Raw genomic sequence first — 21,123 nt, 5'->3', positions numbered from 1 at the left:
GGTACTTGATTGACACCAAAGGCTGTACAACGTGTCACAGGGAGCGTGTGAATGTGACTAGGCCCTGGTTAGCCGACTGGAGACCCGTTAGCACAGAGCTGCAGAGTGGAGGGTTCCCTCGTTAGGAGCACTTAGGCGCTCGTTTTAGCTGAATTCTACACCAGGCTTATAAGCATGCAGGATAATTGACTCTGGTCCCCTAAGCCATGGCTCTTAGCTGGCTGTGAACCTTCTCTCTCAGCTCTCCCTCCATCCCATCTCCCTTCAGTCTCTGTCTCTTGCGTTGTCTTTCTGTTTCTCCCAGTCTTTTGCTCTCTCTTAACACACACACACACACACACACACACACACACACACTGGAACAAGAACTACACTAGAACACAAATGGAAAACGTGGCTCGAAGTTCCTTTCAGTTCATTAGTCATTGTCGGCCTTGTCCTGGGATGTAAAACCAATCCTTGAGAAGGCAGCTTCTGACAGCATTTGGTTCCCTGAGGCTGGATATTGTGGAGTTGCGGTGAGCGCCCTCCTGCAGATAAGTATGAGAGAGAAGGGCTGAGATTTCTCTCTTCAGGCCTGCAGAAGAGTTTGGCTCTCTTTTCCAGCATCTCCAGTTTCAAAAAGCTCTCACTGTCTGCAGAGTGTGTGCTGTATGTGTCTGTGTGATGTGTGAGTGAGTGTGTGTGTGTATGTGTGTGTGACTCAGCAGACTCGCCAACAGAAAATGCTGTGCATCGACTCGCAGGGTGTCAGGTGACGTGCACCAAGTTTCCAATCCCAGCTGTCCGAGGAGCCGCCGAGTTGCCACGGCGACGAGTACGCTCCAACATGCCCACTTGTCTCTTCCTGCTGGTTCTCCTGCAGACTACACCTGCCGTCTCAGAGACATCCTTCCCTCTGCCGCCAAAGGCCAACCTCATTTCAGAGCCTGGGAGAGTGAAGCCATTTACAGAGCAGTAATCCTTAGTGTTGTGGTCCTAAGCTAGTCAGAAAGCCTTACAGGTGTGTGTTTGATAATCAAAATGATTAACTGATCCTTAGCACTGCAGTAGGAGTGAACCGTATTAGTTACACCGAGCTGTCGAAAGCCTATTCCCCCGTGTCTGTGGGAAGCAGATGCCATGTCATTTCAAATCATGCCAATACTGACCGGTCTCCTCTGGGGTTTGAGCTGGTGCTGCACGTGCCGTCTGTCTCCTGCTCCTCCAGCCTCCGGTCCGACCCGCCCTTCTCCTCGTGGACTTCTTCAGGACTTTTCGAAGAATTCCCGATGTCTCTTCAGGACTTCTCTGCCTCCACGAGAAGGGGGTAAGATTCAGATGCCTCGGCCACCGCCCCTAACGTTTGACTGGGGTTGTTTCTCTTTGCCAAGTCCAAGATGTTCTTCTACTGGCGCTGGCCTTGAACATTGTTGTTCCCATCACACCGTTTAAGAACCCGTGTGGGGGAGGCCTCTCTGGCTTGTTTCGCAGCGTTCCTGTTTTGGTATGTTGCTGTTGTAGCACGGCGCCCTTCCGCTCCATGTTCAATCAATAATCTACCCTTCTAAAGCATTCTCTATCGGTTGACAGAGGTGTGCGTGCGGAACAGTACCGACTGCTGTGCCTCCTCATCTCGAATTAGTCCTTTGTGTTAATGGCCGGGAATGACACAAAGACAGAGAGCCGCGTCTGAAGGACAGGCTGACAGAAGGAAAGGGTCCGTGCGACGAGGCCTCGACGGGTCTCACGGCTCCGTCACGGTGTCTTTCGGCGTGGCTAGCGTTACCCTCAACGAGTCCCTCTGCTTTGCTCAGGGAGCCGGCGCTAAGAGTCAGTACGGAGAACTTGAGTGACCCGGGGAGACAGAGAGCAAGAATCCTCTCTCTTATTACCTACTTTGTCAGAAAGATGGATGTTGAAGATGGCCATCAGCCGTACCTCTAATCCCCTGTTTTTTCCCTCATGTTTTCACTGCAGGCAGAACAAGGAATAAAGATGATTTATTGATGTGTTTATTTATTCATTTTTCTGTCTTCCCTAAGCCAACCATGGCAAGAATATCCTGACAGAATGAGCTCATCAGAGGAGTGAGACTGGGGTGGACCGCGCTGAGCCCAGCCTTGTGCCCTGTTCTGTCCTGTTCTCTTGTGTTCTGCTTTGTCTTCTATTTAGGGTGCTGTAAGCTGCGGGGTGTTGCCAGACACCTCGGGTGTTATGTAACCCTGGGATGTGCTATGCAGCTTCTTTTTTTGGGGGGGGGGGGGGGGGGGGGGGAGGAGGGAGGGAGCTGACCCAGTTATTCCTTTACATCTGCATTGGTTAGTAATTCAAATTACATCCGAGGCGAAGCATATTTCGGAGCTTACGAATAGAGCCCAACACAAAGCATGGGATAATGATTCATGTACCATCATCACCCATAATGAAACGTTGGGTATTCATGCCTTTTGCTTGAATCGGACTCCTGAGGTATCTGATTATTCATATCCTGTCGCGGCATTCGATTTCCTCCAAGAGCCGGACTAGAACTAGAGCCGGGCTGAAAATGCCGCCGTACTTGGACTGGAGCGCAAAGATAATTCGAGATGGAATTGATATAACTGTACTACAACCAGCCTAGTCATACTAGAACTGGAGAACTGGAGAGGTGGACTGAAGCACGCGGGGGAGCTGTCTTTTTTTTCCCCCTCAACGTTTTTTGTTGCCTTCAAGTCAGTCGGTGTCGGCTCTGGCTGAAGCAGATAGAAGAGTCTGAAACGTTTCCCAGAATGTTCCCGCTGTGGACACGATCTCTCCTCCTGTAGAACTGTCTCTTCTCTTCCTTTCTCTGGCTCTCTACTGTTCTCTCTCTTTTTTTTCTCTGTCACACCCTCTACATCTCCTCTCCACTTTCTTTCTTCTGTCTCCCTCGCTCTTTTTTTTAGATCTGCCCTGCAGGGCTGCTGGTACAGTACGGTGTCTTGCGTGGCACCCTGCCCTGTGCATCAGGGATTAGCACACAAGCCTTCCTGAGCCCACACGTTTCTCAGGGAACGTCGCCGAAACCCAAAATGCACCATTCACTTTCTCTCCCTCATCCCTTCATTTTGACATGTGAAATCTGTCTGCCTTCGGGGGGGGGGGGGGGTCTCTGTTATATAATTGCCGGGTGGCCATTATGCTTGAGCACATGGCTCAGGGCATGTCTTAACTGTCCCATCGGGTGGTGTTTCTGAATGAAGTCATTATCAGGATCTGTGCTCAGCTCTGCTGGTGGGGGAGTTTTCCATCAGTGGTGCTCTGAGATTGGACATGATGGACCGGCAGTAACGGGTTATGTTCTTTCCTCCTGGCAAGAGGGTTCTCTGGGTCAGTAGTTTGGATCTGTACGGTCGGATTTGTGGATAGAACCTTCAGACTTCAGACTTTCTCCAATTTGTCAGTCCCAAGGCCCTCCCTCGCTCCCTCCCTCGCTCTGTCCTGGGCAGGCCTTGCGATGGAGGACCATAGAAGGGTGTTAGAAGAGCCTAACCCAATTAGTACTGGCCCTCAGCTGCATGTGATCTCTTTACCGAGCAGTATTCGGTTCTGCTCCAGTATGGCTGTATGAAGGCAGGCCAGGTGCTGCTCCCCCCTGATGCTTCCTCAGTGAGGGTGTGTGGTCCCCCCCCCAACCAACACACATCACTATGGCGGTCTGAGGATGTGAGAGATTGTAGTCATTACACCGTTAGCAGTCTTTGTGAGCGTTAGAGAGAAGCTTTGAGACATGGCATGTTTAGTTAGATGAGGAGGGAGTACAAGAGTCTGCCGGGGGATTTCAAATGGCCCTTTAAGTATGGAAATATGCTAAGCATCTGCATGTAAGTTATATCAAGTAGAATACCACTTGCAAGAACCATGCCCGAGTGTTATCAATTTGTTGTTGTGTAATTGTATTTGGAGCTGCCCCCCCCCCTTAAGGCCACTGTGATGGCACTGTAATTCTCTGACAACAGGGCAAACGATTCTATTAGCGCTTATGAAAGCAGTTGTTTTCCGGCTCCTAAGATAAACAGCATGATGGTTTATTGTCTCAAGGCCGTGTTTTTGTTTTGATTTGCTGTCGCTTTTCTTTCTCCTGCGGAGGAAGCGCTCGTATCTCGCCGTGGTTCCCGTCTCGCCGTGGCTGGGAGGCATGCCTGAGATTAATTCAACGCTCGGCGGTAAAAAGGATTATTATGCAAGTGGCTGAAAACGGAAAAGAACAAAGAAACAAATGAAAATGTTTGCGTCTCTGTCTGGCGAAACGGGTGCAATTGCGCCGCCTGATACGACTCTGCCTGTGAACGCTCACGATCTGCTCTCACACACAAGTATGGGGTTCGCGCCCAACTCTGACGGCGAGAGCCGCGAGGCGAGATGATGCGATTTGTCAGGTCGTTGGCCCCGCGGCGCCATGGTTGATTTAGCACCGCTGTCGGCCCGGTGAACAGCGCTTCTCCCCTCCGTCTCCGCGGTGGGAGATAGCCCGAGCTGGCATTCAGCCAGCCGACGGGAGGGAAGGTGAGGTCGAGCGAAGGGCGGGTAGTTTATAAGGTCAGCTGTCAGTCCTCGGGCAGGTCAGCTTGGGGTCAGCTTGGGGTCACCCAAGCAGGTCAGCTTGGGTCTCGGCGCGCACCCGTCAAGAGGATATCTGCATGCACGACGTGAGTGAACTCGCTGAGGAGCGCCCCGCCAGCGCCGGTCTAGCATCTCGTCAGCCCTCGGGCCCGGGGAAGTCTTCCCTTGGCCCTGCGGAGGCGTCAGCAGGACGCCTGGCGTCCCTCCGTCCGGCTGAGAACAGATCCTGACACTTGTGACGAGGGGTCCTGCCGGCGGTACGAGACACAGTGTCCTGTGGGGAGAGACCATTAAGAGTGTGGCACGCCGCGGGCAGCGGGACAGCAGGTTCGTCCGTCTCCGGTCAAGCGAGAGGGGACGGGGCTTCACCAGACCGGGGCTGTCGACAGACAGGAAGCGCAGCAGTGCAGGGGGGGGGGCAGGGAATGCTTACTCAGGCTTTTCAGAAGAGAAAAGAAAACATGAAGGAGAAGAGGGGGAGTGGGGGTGGGTGGAAAAGAAAAGCGGCAAGTTTGTCTGACCCAGTTTTCGTTTGCTTGGTGTTTCCTCCTTGTACTCCTACAGCGATTGATCTTTCTGTGCAGCGCGCAGTCAGCAGGAACCAGTCTGGCAGGCAGGCTGACTTCCTGTGGTCCGATACACATTAAATGACACAGACACACACGCAAACATACACACACATACACGCGAAAGTAGTCACACGCTCACAAACGCACGTACATACACACAGAAACAAACACACACACACACGTACAAACAAACACACTCCCTCACACACACACACCAACTCAATCGGCGATGTTCCAGTAGTGTGTGTGTGTAACAGGGACCACGGGCTGCTGAGCTCCCCCACGGCTGAGCAGTGGTAGATAGATAGCAGCGCTGCCTGCCCACCAGAGCACTGGCTCCTACTGTGTAGGGCGGGCCTGTCAAGGCCTCGTTAGAGCCAGTCCCATCACTCAGGGGCAATTAGCTGACCATGGAGGGACAGCAAGGAGAGCTCGGAGACTCCTAGTCATTTACACCACGTTTAAAGGGAGGGATCCTGTCTCCAGCCCTGACCAGAGTTCTCCCTCGCGGTTACGCTCCACCAGACTGTAACCCCCTCCCTGCCAGGGACCATGCGAGGGCTCTGGTGATCGCTGGAGCTTCGTGCGGCACGTTGTCTTTCCCCCTCCAGCGCTTCAGGAAGGGGAAAACGTGTGTTCATGTGCGATCAAACCGCTCCGACGCCCTCGCTGTTCTCGCTGCCTCCCCGCACGCTGCCTGCCACAGGTCAGTGGGGGGGGGTGGGCTCCCTGGCTGGGCCGAAGCGGAAGCCTGCTGTTTGGACCCTGGGCTGTCCTTCACTCTCAGGGACCCCATACTGCTGCCTCTCAGCAGCATGGCCCTAGTGCGCCCTGCGCTTTTTATAAAGACGAGAGTGGCTCTCCCAATGTTTTCTGTCAGTCTGCAGATCATATACCGGCAGTGTGTCTCTCCCCAGCTGACAGGGAGATGAATCCCATTTGCAGGAGGTTCCAGCATCGTTTGGAGTTTCCTTACCCTTCACAAGGTACTGGGGGGGGGTAGGCTGGGGGTAGGCTGGGGGTAAGAAGTTAGGCTCGTCCACCTGCTCACCTATTGGTTCATTGGTTCACTGCATGGAGCCTGAGAGGGTCTGATGCTTTGTGCCCGCCCCCAGCACTGCTCCCCCAGGATGATGAAGCCTGCCAGACGCTCGCCTAATGCCCAGTGTAGGCCTGTTCCACAGGGCTGTGTTAACACAGCTGCTTTTAGAAGCTCCAGGTTCCATTGGCTTGCTGAACTCCAGAGGGAGAGAAAGAAAGAGGGGGAGATTAAAAACCTTTCAGTGTAATTACATCTGCACCTTGACTATTGATGTCTGTCCTGATCGGCACTCATCTGAGCGTGTCTTTCCTTCCCATTTGGCTTCTGTCAGGAGCAGACTCTATCTGTGATGGGAATGGGTGAATTGTGCGTGTAATGTTAAGCGAATGCAACCTTTGTGTACAATGAACAATGTTGTTTCTTCATTTATTTTCCTGGGGTTTGTGGGTAAGAGGCTGATTGTTTGAGGAGAGCTTCTTGCTTTCTGTTGTTTTTGTGATGGAACAAAGACCCCTTGAACAAAGCAGAAACCACACTATTGTGTGCTACATTATAGGACAACAACCCCATTAATAGCTTGGTCAATGTGATTTTATTCTGTACATAGCCTATTTCCTGCAGTAATTGCTCCAGTGCGGAATTAAATAACGATTCTCACAGTCAAGCAGATAGTGGAGATATGGGCATTTGTATGCATATTCTTGGGCCATGTAACTCCCCAAACTCTCAAAAATCTCCAAACCGAAACGCAAAAAAATTAATTGGTCAAGGTGACGACTCTGAGCTGAGAGACGTATCCAAATGGCTGTGCGCGGTGTCAAACGTGCCTCCTGATCAACAGTAAAGCACACAGGCATTTCCCCCTGGGTGCCATGTGATCCTCCTCTAAGCCTCGACGGCTGAGTGTGTTCCAGGCTAAATCAATGAGCTTCATATTTTGTAATTTCAAGTTAATTAAAAGAAATTGGTTTCCACTTGTCGACCCCCCCGTCAGCTTATCGGTCTAGCTCTCAGTCCTGTTGGCTCGCGTCCCAGAAAAGACGAGCACCATATCCTTTAGCGCCGGCTCAGAACTTCCCTGAGCATCCTTGGCCTCGGGCTAGGCCCCTCTACCAGGGGGCAAGAGAAGGGATCCAGGCCATATGAAGAGAAGCCAGGGAGCTTGCATCAGATTTTGCTCTCTGAGACGGTGACACAGAGGGGGGCAGCAGGAGAGAGATCGAAGTGACGGTGACACCCGGATTCACACTGGTTTGACACACAGTGCTGTGACTGACTCACACATACAGCTCCCGGAACACAGTCAGCAGTTTTAAACGTCTTTGGTTATTTCGCCTCGGTGGAGACAAAAATTGTTTGGGCGAGGAGGGGGATAGCAGTTGAAGTTATTTTTGTTTTTTAAACTCCAATAGACTGTGAAGGTGGCGGGGAGATGTATTGTGTCAGGGAAGTGGGCCTAGTTGTCGTCGCATCGGTTTAGCATTTCCGTATTTCCGTATTTTCCATTTCCCTGCGCTGCTATCGGAGGTGTGATTGTGTTTTCAGCCTGACTAACCAAAGCTCTAACACATCCGTCACAACAAGCTCCCCTGCTCTCTCTCCAGGACCAGCTCCTCCACCTTACCCCATGATCCTCTGCCTGCCCCCCCCCCCCCCCCCCCCTCCCGCTCTTAATGGCAGGGCCAGACCAGGAAGCTATGTTCCAGCCGTCCACTGTCAGCTAGGACACCGAGCATGGCTCTCTGTTGAGGCCAGGACAGAGCTGGTGGAGAGAGTAGGACTACTCAGCACGTGTTCAAACTAGGAACCATGATGTACAGGAGACTGTGGTTGGATTGGTTTAGAGTGGATTCAGGTCTTCCCTGTGTTATCAGCATATTCCCTCACTGTACCTTTAACCCTGCTCTCCCTTTCCCTGCTGTTCCTTTTTCACTCTGCTAGTCTCTTTCCTCGTCCACAGTCTTTCCTAAACGGCACTTCTCTTGAAGTGACTCACACACGAGACAGAATAGCATGGATAAACACCCGGATTGTGTTCAGTTAGTCTCTGAAAGAAACATGTTAACATTTGATTAGTAAATAAATGATTGCCACAAGTCTTATTTACGTGAGAATGGAGCATTGTGTTTTTAGGTTAGATTTTTTTCTTTCTTCGTTTCTTCATTGATCTTCTTTCCCTACAGTGATTTGTCTGTTATTTATGAGACAAATAGCCATGCTGTTCACCTTATGGGTCCTGTAAGAATGAAACACATTTGAGAAGAGTGTGTTAATAGTTCTATAAATGACTATGGTAATTATTCCACTCAAGTGTTCATTAGACTGACGAGGCCTGTGGCTGCTCTTAATATATCATTTTTCTCTTTCAGTTTTTCTCTCAATCCCTCTCTCTTTGTCTGGGGGGCAACAATGGCTGCTACCACGCTCGATTCCTCTCAGTGAAGAATACAGAACCCACTGTCTGTGTTTATGAAGAGATATGAGTCCATTTGTTTTGCTGCATTGCACGGTGAATTCTCCAACGTCTAGTATTTGGCTCTTTTGAAGCCGTTTCTGTGAATTCCTCTCTCCCAGATGAAAGCACCCGCAGCACAATCCAATTAGGCTAGTCGGGCTCTGCCATTGGCTGACCCCCAAGCGGTAACGAGTGTATGCTAATGAGGTACTCGTTTTCTGCTATGGGCCTCGGTCATCAGAACGCTCACATCTATCTCCGAAAGAATCATTTGATCATGTGATATCCTAATAATGATTAGTGAGTTTTCCCAAGTGCTCTCAATGTGCGCCGTGTGATGGCTGTGAAGGGTTGCCTGCGTGGCTCCACCCATCTCGGTGACTCCTCCGGAAACAAGCCCAGGCGAGTTTCCAAAGTTGATGGTAGAATCCGCTCATCTGTGTTGGTGAACATCACCGTTTATTTGTTTGTCTTTGTAGATTTGTTGCTGAACTCTCAGATATGACCTTGGAGTTGACTCTTCTCTGCTTGTCCTGACTAGAGTTTCCACCTCCGAGGAACCGACGGTAGTTTAGCTCCTGACCTTTAGTGAGGTGGCGTCAACTAAGCAGAACGCCTTATCTTCCCCACCGTCAACCTCAAGCAGCTCACCACCACTGTTTGCGCTCCCCAAAGACTAGTGGGGCAGTCTGAGAAGGGCAAGTCCCAAGTTGCCCTGGTGGAGGGGGGGGTTGAAATGCCAGACAATATACTTTAACAAAATAAAATGTGTATACAGTCTTTTCCCCTTTACCAGATAACAAGGCAGGCAAATACTCCACTATAATTGATAGCCCAGTCTCTTCAGATTGTCTGATAGAACGTGATCAAGTTGATGCTTTCTGTCAGATGTTAGAGTAGAAGGGAAGCTGTGTGTGCGTGTCGTTAATACACAGACCTTCTTGCGTCTGAGATGAAGGGTGAGGAAGTGATCGACTCACTGCTGTTCCCACTTGGTTCATGTTAGGAGGCTACACACACACACGTGCTTTTTCCCTTGTATACACACGCAACTGGAGTTTGAACAGAGCTAAATAACTAATGTCATAAAGTGTCAATCACAGATCACGTGACCGTATAAACTTCTAATAAGTTGGCCGCATGGGTTTGAAAATGCACTAGAGAGTTCTCTTTCTCATTCTACATGAAGCTACCTGTGAGCGACACCTCCCACTGGTCACTCCAGGTTTCCAGTTGGGCTGTTACTCTCAGAAAGACACTGTGAAAGGCCTCTCGCCCTGCTTCCCTTCCATTAGCCCCGGGGTGCCTGACACCTGCCCTTTTAATGCCCCGGTCTGGGCACGGCTGACGGCATGGCCTCTTAACGAGGGAAGCCCCTGCTGCCGTCCGGCCGGCCGGCCCCCTCACCGCTCTCTGCCTCATTAGCATCAGGCTAACAAGACCTCAGGTGAGGCCAGTGGGGAGGAGGAGGGGGGGCTCCTAAGTCACTGATTCATTGACTAACTCATCCTCATTCCTACTATCTGGTTTTAACGCAATCTCTCCCCCCCCCGCCGCCGCTCCGCCTTTGATGCCATTTATCTTCTTCATTTCACTTCTTCAGCTCTGCTCACTCTTTGTTATTTATCTCTTTATTTCCTCCCTCATCACCATGGCACTTTGTTTGACTCCTCCAACAGGGAAGAGAGGCCTCCCGTCTCTGTCTGTCTTTCATGAATGGTGTCAGAGGAGGGGATCAGAAGCGCACCAGGACATTGTGTGTGTAGAACAGAGCTCTGAGCAGTTCATCTCACTGTTCTCCAGGGGGCGGGGGGGGAGAAATGATGGGTTTTTCTTGGGGTAACATCCTTCTCATGTTGGATTTGGGGACTTTCCTGCAGAACGCCAGGATTCCAGGCAGCTCAGTTGTGTCTGAAGGCTGTTGTGAAGAGCCCCTCCCTAAGAGTGTTCAGCTAGGACCTTGTCTGGTTGTTAGATGGTTTTTCTTTCTCATAACTTCACTGAAGTGTACTGCAGGCTCCTGCTTCAGAGCTTCTCGCTCAACACTTTGTTCTTCTGAAGGTTGACGCTGACTGCTTTGATAAAAAATAAATTAAAAAAACTGTTCCTGAGTCTGGGCTGTTTTATGTGTGATTAATGCATTACGTGTGATTAATTAACTGGTTGTCTGGATTAACACCAGAACATTCATACAGATGTGGCCACCCTTTATTGATTTTCACACCCAAGACACTGCTGTAACATAATGAACAACGTCAGTTGGCAAGGTGACGATTCCCCTTTTTTTAACGGCTGGGTTCTTTATTCCTCCAGGGGACACAAACGAAAGCTTGACGAGGCCAAAGGAGAAGAGGACGCGGGCGACTCAGTGGACGAGTCCACCAAGGACTCCAACGAGGAGGAGGGCAGCAGCTCCGAGGCAGACGAGATGGCCGCCGCCCTGGACGCAGAGCTCAATGACTTCATGTGACGTGGGCGAACGTGTTTGTCGAGAGAGACTTGGGGACCCCCAGTTGACGGGAATAATCCCAGCGAGTCCCCTTGAATATGTGGTACCTGCGGATCCTAACTCTTATCTCTGTGTGCTTTGGAAATGTGTGTGTAGTTGGTATGCGGTATGAATGTGTGCTGTAACAAAGTGAATGTGTTGTACAAAAGAAAATTGCCCCTAGCAGCAGATGGTGTGTACATGTAGAGCTAGAGAATTTTTAGGTTTGATATAGAAATTATTGACATGAAACACTTTAGTGTTGATGTTTTATCGCTCGCGATAAAACGTCAGACATCAAATTTGATAATTTCGTTTTTACATGGATTTGCTTTTCTACGATAACTTTTATACAAGTTCAAAAAATGATGAAATTCGTTGGTCAGAAATGCCAAAGAGTTTGAAAACGGCTAATCGAAGCCTGCAGCTAAACGTATATTGTACTCTGACTTCCTTTTTTTCCTCTCCTTTCTATGGGGTACATGTTGCTACCAGCAGAAAGACTAGACTCCTGAATGTGTCTCATTAGATTTCAGATTTTCCTCAATTTCACATGTTCCTTCTTTCCTATGGTGTATGGTTTCTCTCCATACCTTGTGAGTATCTTCAGAAGTGGTGACTGAGCCGGTGAGTCAAATGACTGCAATATCAACCCAAATTCAACCTCAGTAAAAGAGAAAATCCAGCTGTCTACTCACTTAGTTGGCTGGGGCTGGAAATGAATGTTGCCCTGTGGCAGTCTTGAACCAATTATCTTGATATACTTTTTTTATACACTAGCTGATAAGCTTTTGTGGCAAAAAGGTTACATAGGCAAGAAAATCTCCACTATTCAGCACTGCCTCTGCTCACTGGAGCTTTTAATTGGCTGAGCCGTTATGCTTTCAAGATCACTACTCCTGAATCACCTACTTCGGGTGATTTTTTGATATGTCGCTGGTGGTTGCGCATCTGTTCAACAGTTCATCAGTTCATCAGTGTCTCAATCCAGGTTTGTGATTGGTCAGGGGTGAAAGGTCAAGGTTTGAGGGTGTGTAACACTGTGTCACTGTGATTCTGGGTCCTCAGTGTACCTCTCTGTGTGACCCTTACAACTGCCACTGTACAGTGTCACCTAAGCCTGCATCATACAGAACATGATTAGACTCTTCCATTCCCCATGTTGTAAATGAGTCAACCCCCCTTCGATTTCTTTGTTTTGATTTTGTGTGGTTGTCTTGTTATCATTTTCAATGAAAAGCGGGATATGTAAAGTATTTGTATATTCTATTTCATACTTGACCTCACAGAAAAGATACTTTTCATCTAATAAAGTTTTGTTTTATAAAAGGTTATCCTTCTTTAAATACAAATGACAGACTGGTCATAGTGCAAACAAACTACCCACCACACAGACAATGTAAATCAGTGGGCAAGGAGCATGTGTTGTTTCACCTGTCCATAACCTAATGTCGTCCACTTTTGAATACATTGATCATCACTCAAATTGTGTAACTTTAATTTTCCTTTAAAAAAAGATGACCCTGTCTTGTAGGAGAACCCAAACCCATAAGTTAATAATCCTCACTGGCTCTAATTTTGCCGTAGATGTAGGTCATGACCTTACTATTTGACATCATTGCGACATCATTTGACATCATTGCCAAATTGAGTCCTGTCTGACCAATAAAATATTGGGAAGATGTCATTATGGAAACAACTCGTCAAAGTTGTTTGCCTGATTATCGCCATTGATTTTATCTTTATTTAATTAGAACTGGTGCACCATTATAGAAATCCCATTAGTATCAAATTCACTTACGAGCTGCATCTGTGCCTTTCCTAATGGAGCTATCTATATTGCTTTCTAAATGGCAAATGGATTGTGTTTTGTGAGATCCATTCTCTAGAGTCATTAGGCTGTGTACCATTAGACCCAACCTTCACTTTTCAACACGAAGACCTAAATGGTCACATTATTGTTGTGCATCAAACAGCAGGAGCCAGGAGTTGATTAGTAGTTCTTTAATGTGGAGACAGACGTGCAAAGGAGGGCTGCGGGGAACAGATGTGTCGTAGAACACGCCACGACAGCGTCATCACCCTCGCCTTCAGACTGGACGTTCTGTTTTTGACGAGAGCATGCCTGAGATTTGTAAGTATTATTTCCTCGTACTGTTTCTTCCACTCATGCCATCGGTGTCTCACCCATTAGGGATGAGTGAGATGAGACTGTTGTTCTGCGTTGAGGTCATTGTAAATGACACTTCAGCTTAGGTGTTGCTGATGGTTCATCCCTCCTATCTCTCTCCCTTTCTGGTGGTGTCTTCCAGTCGAGGTGGAAGTGAGCAAGGAGATCAGTCAGGAGACATTGCCGTTGAAGGAAGGAACACCAGACCATATACAATGTGTAATATAAGAACCTCAGTGGGAGAGACTTGTCAAGACTTGGTTGTGTCTGACCTATAGCCCCGTGTATCTTACCCTGACGTTCGCACTCGGAAATTGTCATTTTCCAATGGAGTGGAGATAGGGGTGTAGCTACGTTGTCAGGTAGAATATGGAAACCCTGGAATTAAGACTAACCTCTGAGCCTGTGACATTAATTAGAGGGGAAGGTAAAGTGGTAGCATGTTCTGTAGTCTTGTCCTCAAAACCTTTCAAGGGCATAGCCAAGAGCGGCAAATAATTGCAGTATATGATGGGAAATAAAAAGAGGTTTTAAATCCTCCTATACAAGAATGTCAGAGGTCCACTCAGGTTAACTGTAACTAAACAGGCAGAAAGGGAAGTTAAACGTAAGCTTGAAGAGATCAAACTACCCAAGAATGTCTAACAGTGGTTTAACAGTAATCATTTAATGATTAAAGCGTCACTAATCTTCAGTATACGTTTTTGAAAGCGTAGTCAATTCACTGAACGTTTTCTGCGTCTGTCCTAAAGTCAAGACCCCGCACTGTCCTTTACTCAGCGCAAATCAGATACAACTTGTGATTCTCACGTACTGAGTTCTTCCCGAAGACGACAGCTTGAATACATTACCGGAAGCTCTTTGTACGCAGCCGAGCAGAAGGCACCATCGCTGAGACACATCTGCATGTCTTTTGATGCATCGGCCTCGAACCTTGGGATCCATTTGTCTTCTCTTGTAGTTGACTGGGTGGAGTAGGGCATGGTACCGTGTGTGAGTCTCATCAGGAGAGTACCAGATGGATGGTGTGAAACCTCAGAGGCACATCACGCTTCAGACGAGGAGGGGGCCTGTGCGGCCTCATCGAAAGTTGAACATTCTGCAGGCTTACTGCGAGTTCTGGTGCGATGTTTGTCTGAAGTGTGCTTTAGGATTTAGGATCTGAGTTTTTCCTGGAGCTTCAGAGTCCATGCCCCAGGGGGAGATGCATTACAGGGTTTTTAAAACAGGGTATTGAGAGCCTTCAAGTGTCAAGGTTCCAAAAATAAATGGGCTCCTTTTTCAATAGCCGCTGTGTAATTCCTCTAATGTATTTCGGGCTGGTGATATCTGGGTCAGTCTGAAAAGACTCACCATAACAGGCCCATAGGTTTATTTCATGGTCCAGGATCGTCCATATAGCCAAGAGTCATGTCCTTTTTGTCAGCTTTTGTGGCTGGGTATGGAAGCAAATCAGTAATATAATGTTTTGAATTTTAAAAGGCATTGAATACTTAATATTGAAATTTAAACAAGACCGAATTCTCATTTCAATGTAAAACAAAATTCAGGTTGCTTAAGCCCATCAAATTTGAGGCCCAAAAATCGAGCCTATAACATTTTTGGGGTCAAAATATTTCGGCTCTAATTTTATAGGCTCAAAGAAATTGGCTTGAATTTTTTAAGCTCAAATTTTTGGGAGAGATTTTGAGCAACCAGAATTTGTTGTTGTTGTAAGTAGTCAATGCTTTTTAAAATTCAAAACATTATATCACTGATTTGCTTACATCGCTGGGTATAAATAATCAAAATAACAGAGCTCTGCCAATTTCCCTTCCAACTCCAGAAATATGGTGCTCGCTAATGCCTTTGTAATGATTTTGTGGCTGCATATTAAAAAAATGTAAGTAGAGCTGCTCAGTGAATTAGTATTTTTTTTGATGAAAGAGCATCATGACAGCTGTACCTATGTGTGAATGTTCCATTGTAATGGTGGCTTTCATAAAAGAGCACCCTCGAAGCTGTCTGCACAGCAGGAAGCATAACCGGACTGACAGCATCAGATAAGACTGGAAATAACACTAGAATCCAATTATACCAGTCAGCTTTCTGGGGAGTGTCTCTCTTACAGACGGACAGTGTCATAGTTGGCTATGGGATACTGTTATATATTTCTTACTGCCAAGTATTTTTCCTCCCAGACTGTATGAACGGCAATGTGAGTGGAAGATGTGTGGCGTGACGGTGCATGGAGATGTCCTCTCCCCCACAGTCTTCCTAACAGTGTGACAGACATGCAAGAGCCCCAGCTTCAGTATTAGCTGCTAACTGGAGATTTGGTTTCGGACACATCTGACCAAAAAAAAAAAATTATACGTTGACTTTGATGAGGTAGCTTGACAGCTTCATCATGTGACCGTCATATTTCCCCCTTACTGTCGGTGCAGTGAATGATTGACTTGGTCCCTAGAATGAATAGTCTTTGCCCTTTGATGTGAAGGATTACGTCTGAAAGACTCTGAAGGGACATTTTCTTTCATGACCCTTTTGGAATTTACCTTTTATAAAACACAAAAAAATATTGCATTAGAGACGAAACAGACTTCACAAAGACCACATTTGTCACGTCTTCACACAATCCTCTACTACAACCTGCCTTTAGTGTTCAGTGATGGGGATGTTGCAAACAAGCTTGTACGATCTGGAACTCAACACATCAGCTGTTCAAACAGAGTATATGAAGGCTGGGGCCAGTCCGTTTGATTGTTTATAACAAAGGCTAGTCGTTGAATAAAAAATGCTTTTTGTGTGCCAACCAGCATCACTAATATGATGTTGACAGCACATCTCTTGCATTTGTTATCATCTTTATAAATTGATTGAAGGGGGAATCAATAAGGAGTCTAACGTATCACTGAATATAAGAACTGTATGCTATTTGGTCTATTTTAATTACGATTCATTTTGCCACACAATAGAAACACCCTTTCCCCCTCAACCTTGTGAATTACATCTTCCATCCATCACAGTCAGTCGTCTACAGTATCTGGAGCCTTGTCCCCAAGATGACTAAACCTATGTAAATTTCATGAAAGTATTCTGCAAAGTTGCAGAAGATCCCACATCTCCGGCTGTTTGATTTATAACACTCATAGGGCTATGGGTCCTGTGCCTCAGGGTGATCCATTTCCCTTCTCCTCTTGTTGGCAGGCGATGAGAAGAAATGAAAAGGTTTACAGTGCTCAACCATGCACAAATTGGACTCTCGCAGTTTCAGTGGGGAAGCTACTGTTTAGTTCACTTGCCCTGCAGCCATGGTATAATTATTTTCAGTGCTTAGTCTTGATTGTTTTAATGGCTTATTCTGGTTGGTTTGTCAAGGGCCTTAGTTATTGACTGTAAATAAAGGGACATACAAGACCCAGCTGGGCAATGACTGATGCTGTTTGATAGCTTGAAGTTCCGCTGCATGTTTCTCTCTCAATTACCCTGAAGAGACATAACAGGCTTCACTGGTGCCATTTCCATTTGTCTAAGTACCACTGCTTTATTATTCTGGCAGAAGCTCATGAGGCGACGCCTGCACAGTTTTGTGAACTGAGGAGGCTTTACTGTTTGTTCGTGAGAGATCCTGATGCTTTGAAATGAGCCCCCTTTATTCAAGTGTCGCACCATCACATTATTTCCAAGCGTATGCTGTAGACAGAATCGAGGGTGGTGTTGTTGGTCGGTTTTAATTCTAAAGTTAGTTTGCCTTGTGTAAGGATGACATTGTTATGTCAGCAACTACCTGAGTTCCCAACTGCACATAACCATTTATTATGCAAGAGCACAAGTGTTCCGTAGAAATTTTTTCTTAAAAGCATAGTAAACGTTCAGATAAAATAGTGATCTAAACAATGGGTTGTATAATAGAACAGCGCTTTTTAATATATTTTGGGGGCATCTTCCCCTTAATTTTTTGGATAGTGACAGTTTGACAGAAATAGGAAAGGCAGGGAGAAAGAAAGTGGTGGACATGAAATAAGTGGCCTGAGATGGAATTGAACGGTTCACTGCAGTAAGGCTTTAGTCAGTGTGGTACACACTCTGCTCAGTGAGGCGCCAGGCATGTTAGAAATTTGAGAATGAGAAATTAAGTCACATTGGGTCAATCTTAGAGAGCCCCACCATGGTTGGTGGGTGAAAACATCCATATGAAGCCTGCACTCCAAAGCCTTTTAGAGAATGTCGCACAGCAGCTGAAAACTGATGTTCTGGCACCGTGTGAAGAAAGACATGGAGAAAGAGGCGGATAGGGAAAGTGAGAGAGAGAGAAAGAGAGAGAGAGAGAGAGAGAGAGAGAGAGAGAGAGGGAGGGAGGGAGGGAGGGAGAGGGAGAGGGAGAGGGAGAGGGAGAGGGAGAGGGAGAGGGAGAGGGAGAGGGAGAGGGAGAGGGAGAGGGAGAAGCCAGGCGCCGTCTTGTCTGACACATGCCTTCCGCCCCGTTCCTAAAACATGTCACAAAACTTAAAAGATAGACGGATAGATGTGTCAAGCACATGCACTCCTGCAACTCCTCCATTGACTCGCGGTGATTGCAGAAAGTGACACGTTAAACTCCCCTGATGATGAAGGCCAGAGGAAGGACACAAGTCTCATTGCTTGTGTGCTACTGCAGTGATATGCTTTGCAAATGCAGTGGATTATGTATTTCATCATAAATAAAAGTGATGAGTGCACTGCATAATTTCTTCTCAACCAGGCGGCCTTGAGGGGTATCATTTGCATCTCGCACATAAAGGTTTCTGACTACAGTTTGTCCTTCAACCGAGAAAGGACTTATTGAAATGAATTGTTGCCAAAGGAACAGAATTTTTTGCAAAATAATCATACTCACGTAATATAGTCCAGAACTGGCCTTGTGTACAATTTGTGCTATATGACTTGGGCTGTGTATACTCCCTGTCTTCTGCTTCCAATGCAAGCTGCCTCTGGTCTACTAATTAACAGCTTTCTCTTGCCTGAACTCCAGAGTTCATGTCAAACCTGGAGGACCTGTTAAAAGAGAGACACGTTTTAATGGTAGATGTGATGTGATGCTGCGCTCGGGTTTGCAGTGAGACAAACTATCCATTATTTACTCTCTCCTGCACCTTCATGTGTACACCGCTCCTCAGCCTGTCTGATCTAACACCCCCTCTCTGTCTCGGGCTATCTCGTCTCTCACTTTCTCTGTTTTCATCTCTCTCTCGCTCTCTCTCTTTCTCTCTCGCTTTGCCCATACTCTCGCTTTCCAGCCCCCTACGTTACACAGGCTCACGATCTTAAGCAAACAAACTGCGTATCTGTAGTCCCTGTCCTTTAGCTGTTGCTCCTGTGGTCACCTTTGTTTATAAGCAGCTAAACGCTTGTGGCGTTTATGTCCGTGCAACTCAATACTACATATAAAGGGTATATGTGCACTATTACTGTACAGAAACACTACTATGAATGTGCAATACATTTCTTTCCAGTTTGAGTGTTAATGTATTGAACATTTGTGGAAGCTGGCAGTGGATAATCTTCACTAATCCCTTTCGCTGTGTATCAGTGTGTCTGCGGATACAATCTTAATTGCGTAAGAACTTCACAGCGAGTTTCCAGGGTTAAGAAATAACTCATTTCATTCTATCCCAATGTCAGCCCGCTATGGTGAGGGATGGGTTCAAATGAAGATCGTGGATGACTACTTTAAGTGCATGTCTATCACATTGTTTCCACCTGTACTTTTCAGTGCCCCTTCATTTGTCACTCAGGGAAGCTATGGGCAAAGAGCAGAAATCCACATTTCTCTCTCGTCAGTTGCTTCTCCACAAGGTCTGGCATTGACGGATACCTTATGAATGCACCTCCAAGTCCTTGTACCTGTGACATTTCAAAGCAGAGCAGATGAAAGGCAAAAATGCATGATTCAGACTTCAGACAGCAGGCACTCAATTCCGAATGGGCACTATTCAAATAGATGTGACTACAGTATTATGGCTTATTAAATCTGAGTGATTAAGTTGAATACAGCATTTAAGGGAGAGCTTTGGATCTATATTTTCCTCTATGAGAAAGAAAATTCATTTTCCCTTCAAGACGTTTTAAGGAGTGAGCTTAGCAAGGATACAAAAGCTGATGTGAGAATTAAAGCCATTCATTCATTTTTTTTCTGTATGTGTCGTGTCAATCTGAGGAACTTCTTTATGTCTGACTACGTGTTGAACATTTTGCATTTACTTGATTCACTTTGATGTTCTACCCAATGCCTGTCATCATGCCATCCAAGATAGAACCTAAACATTCCCCTTGGCATTTCTATAGCAGAGCCGCACCATGTGAGTAGTGCTTAGGGCAGGTCAAGTGCCCTGTTATTACCATGGTAATTTGGACATTTGTTTGTATCTAGCACTTCCACAACACCTACAGAAAAATAGGAACCACTAACACTGGTTGTTCCCCTTGACGGGGGAAAAAATGGTTTGTTAAATAATTAAAGGAGTCCAGCATTCCATGAATTTTCTAATCCTCACCACCAAGCCTCTGAAGAACAGACTGTTGGTAGTTCTCTACAGGTTTAAACTGCTCCCCTGAGGCGAATTATTGATCCCTTAAGGCCAAGAACCGACCCAGTGGATCAATCTGAGCGGCGGCATCATTAGAGTTGTTCAAACATGAATGGGTTTACAGGCTCCGGTCCTATCAGATCACAGTGGCTTCATTACCTCCGACCTTCCGAGCATCTTCATCTCTCCTGAGCATCGGCTGTGAGACCCAACAATGAGACAAACAGTCGACATGAGCACGGCGGTTTAAAATCTCATTACTCACAGTAGAGAGGCCGTTGACGTGTTCACAGAGGGGTTGCACAGGAGAATTGACGGCAAAATCCGAGTCTCTAATGTACCTCGGTGGCTGATGCAGCATAATCTGTGATGTGTAATTCATCACTGTCACAAAACTGAAGAGCGGTTAATAGCAATATCACTCCAATCCTCCAATCCATATTTACTGACCTCAGAGACTGTTATGCAATTTTGCTGATGTTTGGCATCTGATAGCCTACGCCTTAATTAAAACCTGTAATGCACACAAAAGGTGTTTTTGAGTACAGCAAAACTACTGTACAGGATGTGGTCCTGAAAAGGGGACAGAGAAACTCCTGAAGCAGATGCTGATGATGCTGTTGTAGTTGAAATGAAGAACGGTTTAAGTCTGAGGGACGTCTGAATTAAGAGGAGTGAGGAAGACATTAACTCAGACACGGGACAACAAGGGCTGGAAAAAAGTAACGTAATTTACATTTACATTTATTCATTTAGCAGACTCTTTTATCCAAAGCGTAATCTACGATACTTGAATCGTTTTGAGGGGGATTGGTTGGGGCTGGTCTTTTGCCTTAAACTAAATCACTTAGTAACGTTTGAAGGCGATTTTAGCAGGCTTTCTGGCAAGAAAAAATCAAATTAACCTTTTCTTTTTTTAAGTTCTCTTTTAATCAAGTCGTTTGCCTTTTAATTGACACATGGGTTTTATCTCTTCAGTAGATGCTTATGCACCCTTTATCAACACAGTTGGAATGACTCCAAACAAAGGTAGCCTACTCCTAACGTAAGACTTCATTGGTATATCCAATTAACGCAGAAATGGGATGGGGTGATATCAATCATGTCTGTTTCGGCGTAAATAAAGTACAGTCTTCTCTGACGCCCTCTAGGGGTAAAGATCGGAACGTTCATTCAATGTCACACTAAACTCACCCTGCTGAGGTCAAATACGTTGTGTAGGCATAGGCTCAGTTAGCTATCAGACCCTTTGCTGAAACTTAAATTGACTTGTCCAGTGCGGTAGTAA

General features: G+C 46.7%; 1 protein-coding gene across 1 annotated transcript in view; it reads left to right on the top strand.

Annotated features, from left to right (window-relative positions):
• Positions 1 to 12,446, top strand: part of ctdp1 (CTD (carboxy-terminal domain, RNA polymerase II, polypeptide A) phosphatase, subunit 1) — a 48,549-nt gene extending 36,103 nt beyond the window's left edge. Inside the window, exon 13 of the mRNA XM_047019031.1 lies at positions 10,943 to 12,446. Within this exon, the coding sequence (XP_046874987.1) occupies positions 10,943 to 11,099 (157 nt within the window). The 3' untranslated portion in view covers positions 11,100 to 12,446. The remainder of the gene's footprint in view (positions 1 to 10,942) is intronic.
• Positions 12,447 to 21,123: the final 8,677 nt, after the last annotated feature.

Source organism: Hypomesus transpacificus, chromosome 4, assembly GCF_021917145.1.
Source record: "Hypomesus transpacificus isolate Combined female chromosome 4, fHypTra1, whole genome shotgun sequence".
Lineage (NCBI taxonomy): Eukaryota > Metazoa > Chordata > Actinopteri > Osmeriformes > Osmeridae > Hypomesus > Hypomesus transpacificus.
The sequence above is the reverse complement of the archived record's forward strand: the minus strand, read 5'-3'. Positions and strand labels throughout refer to the sequence as shown.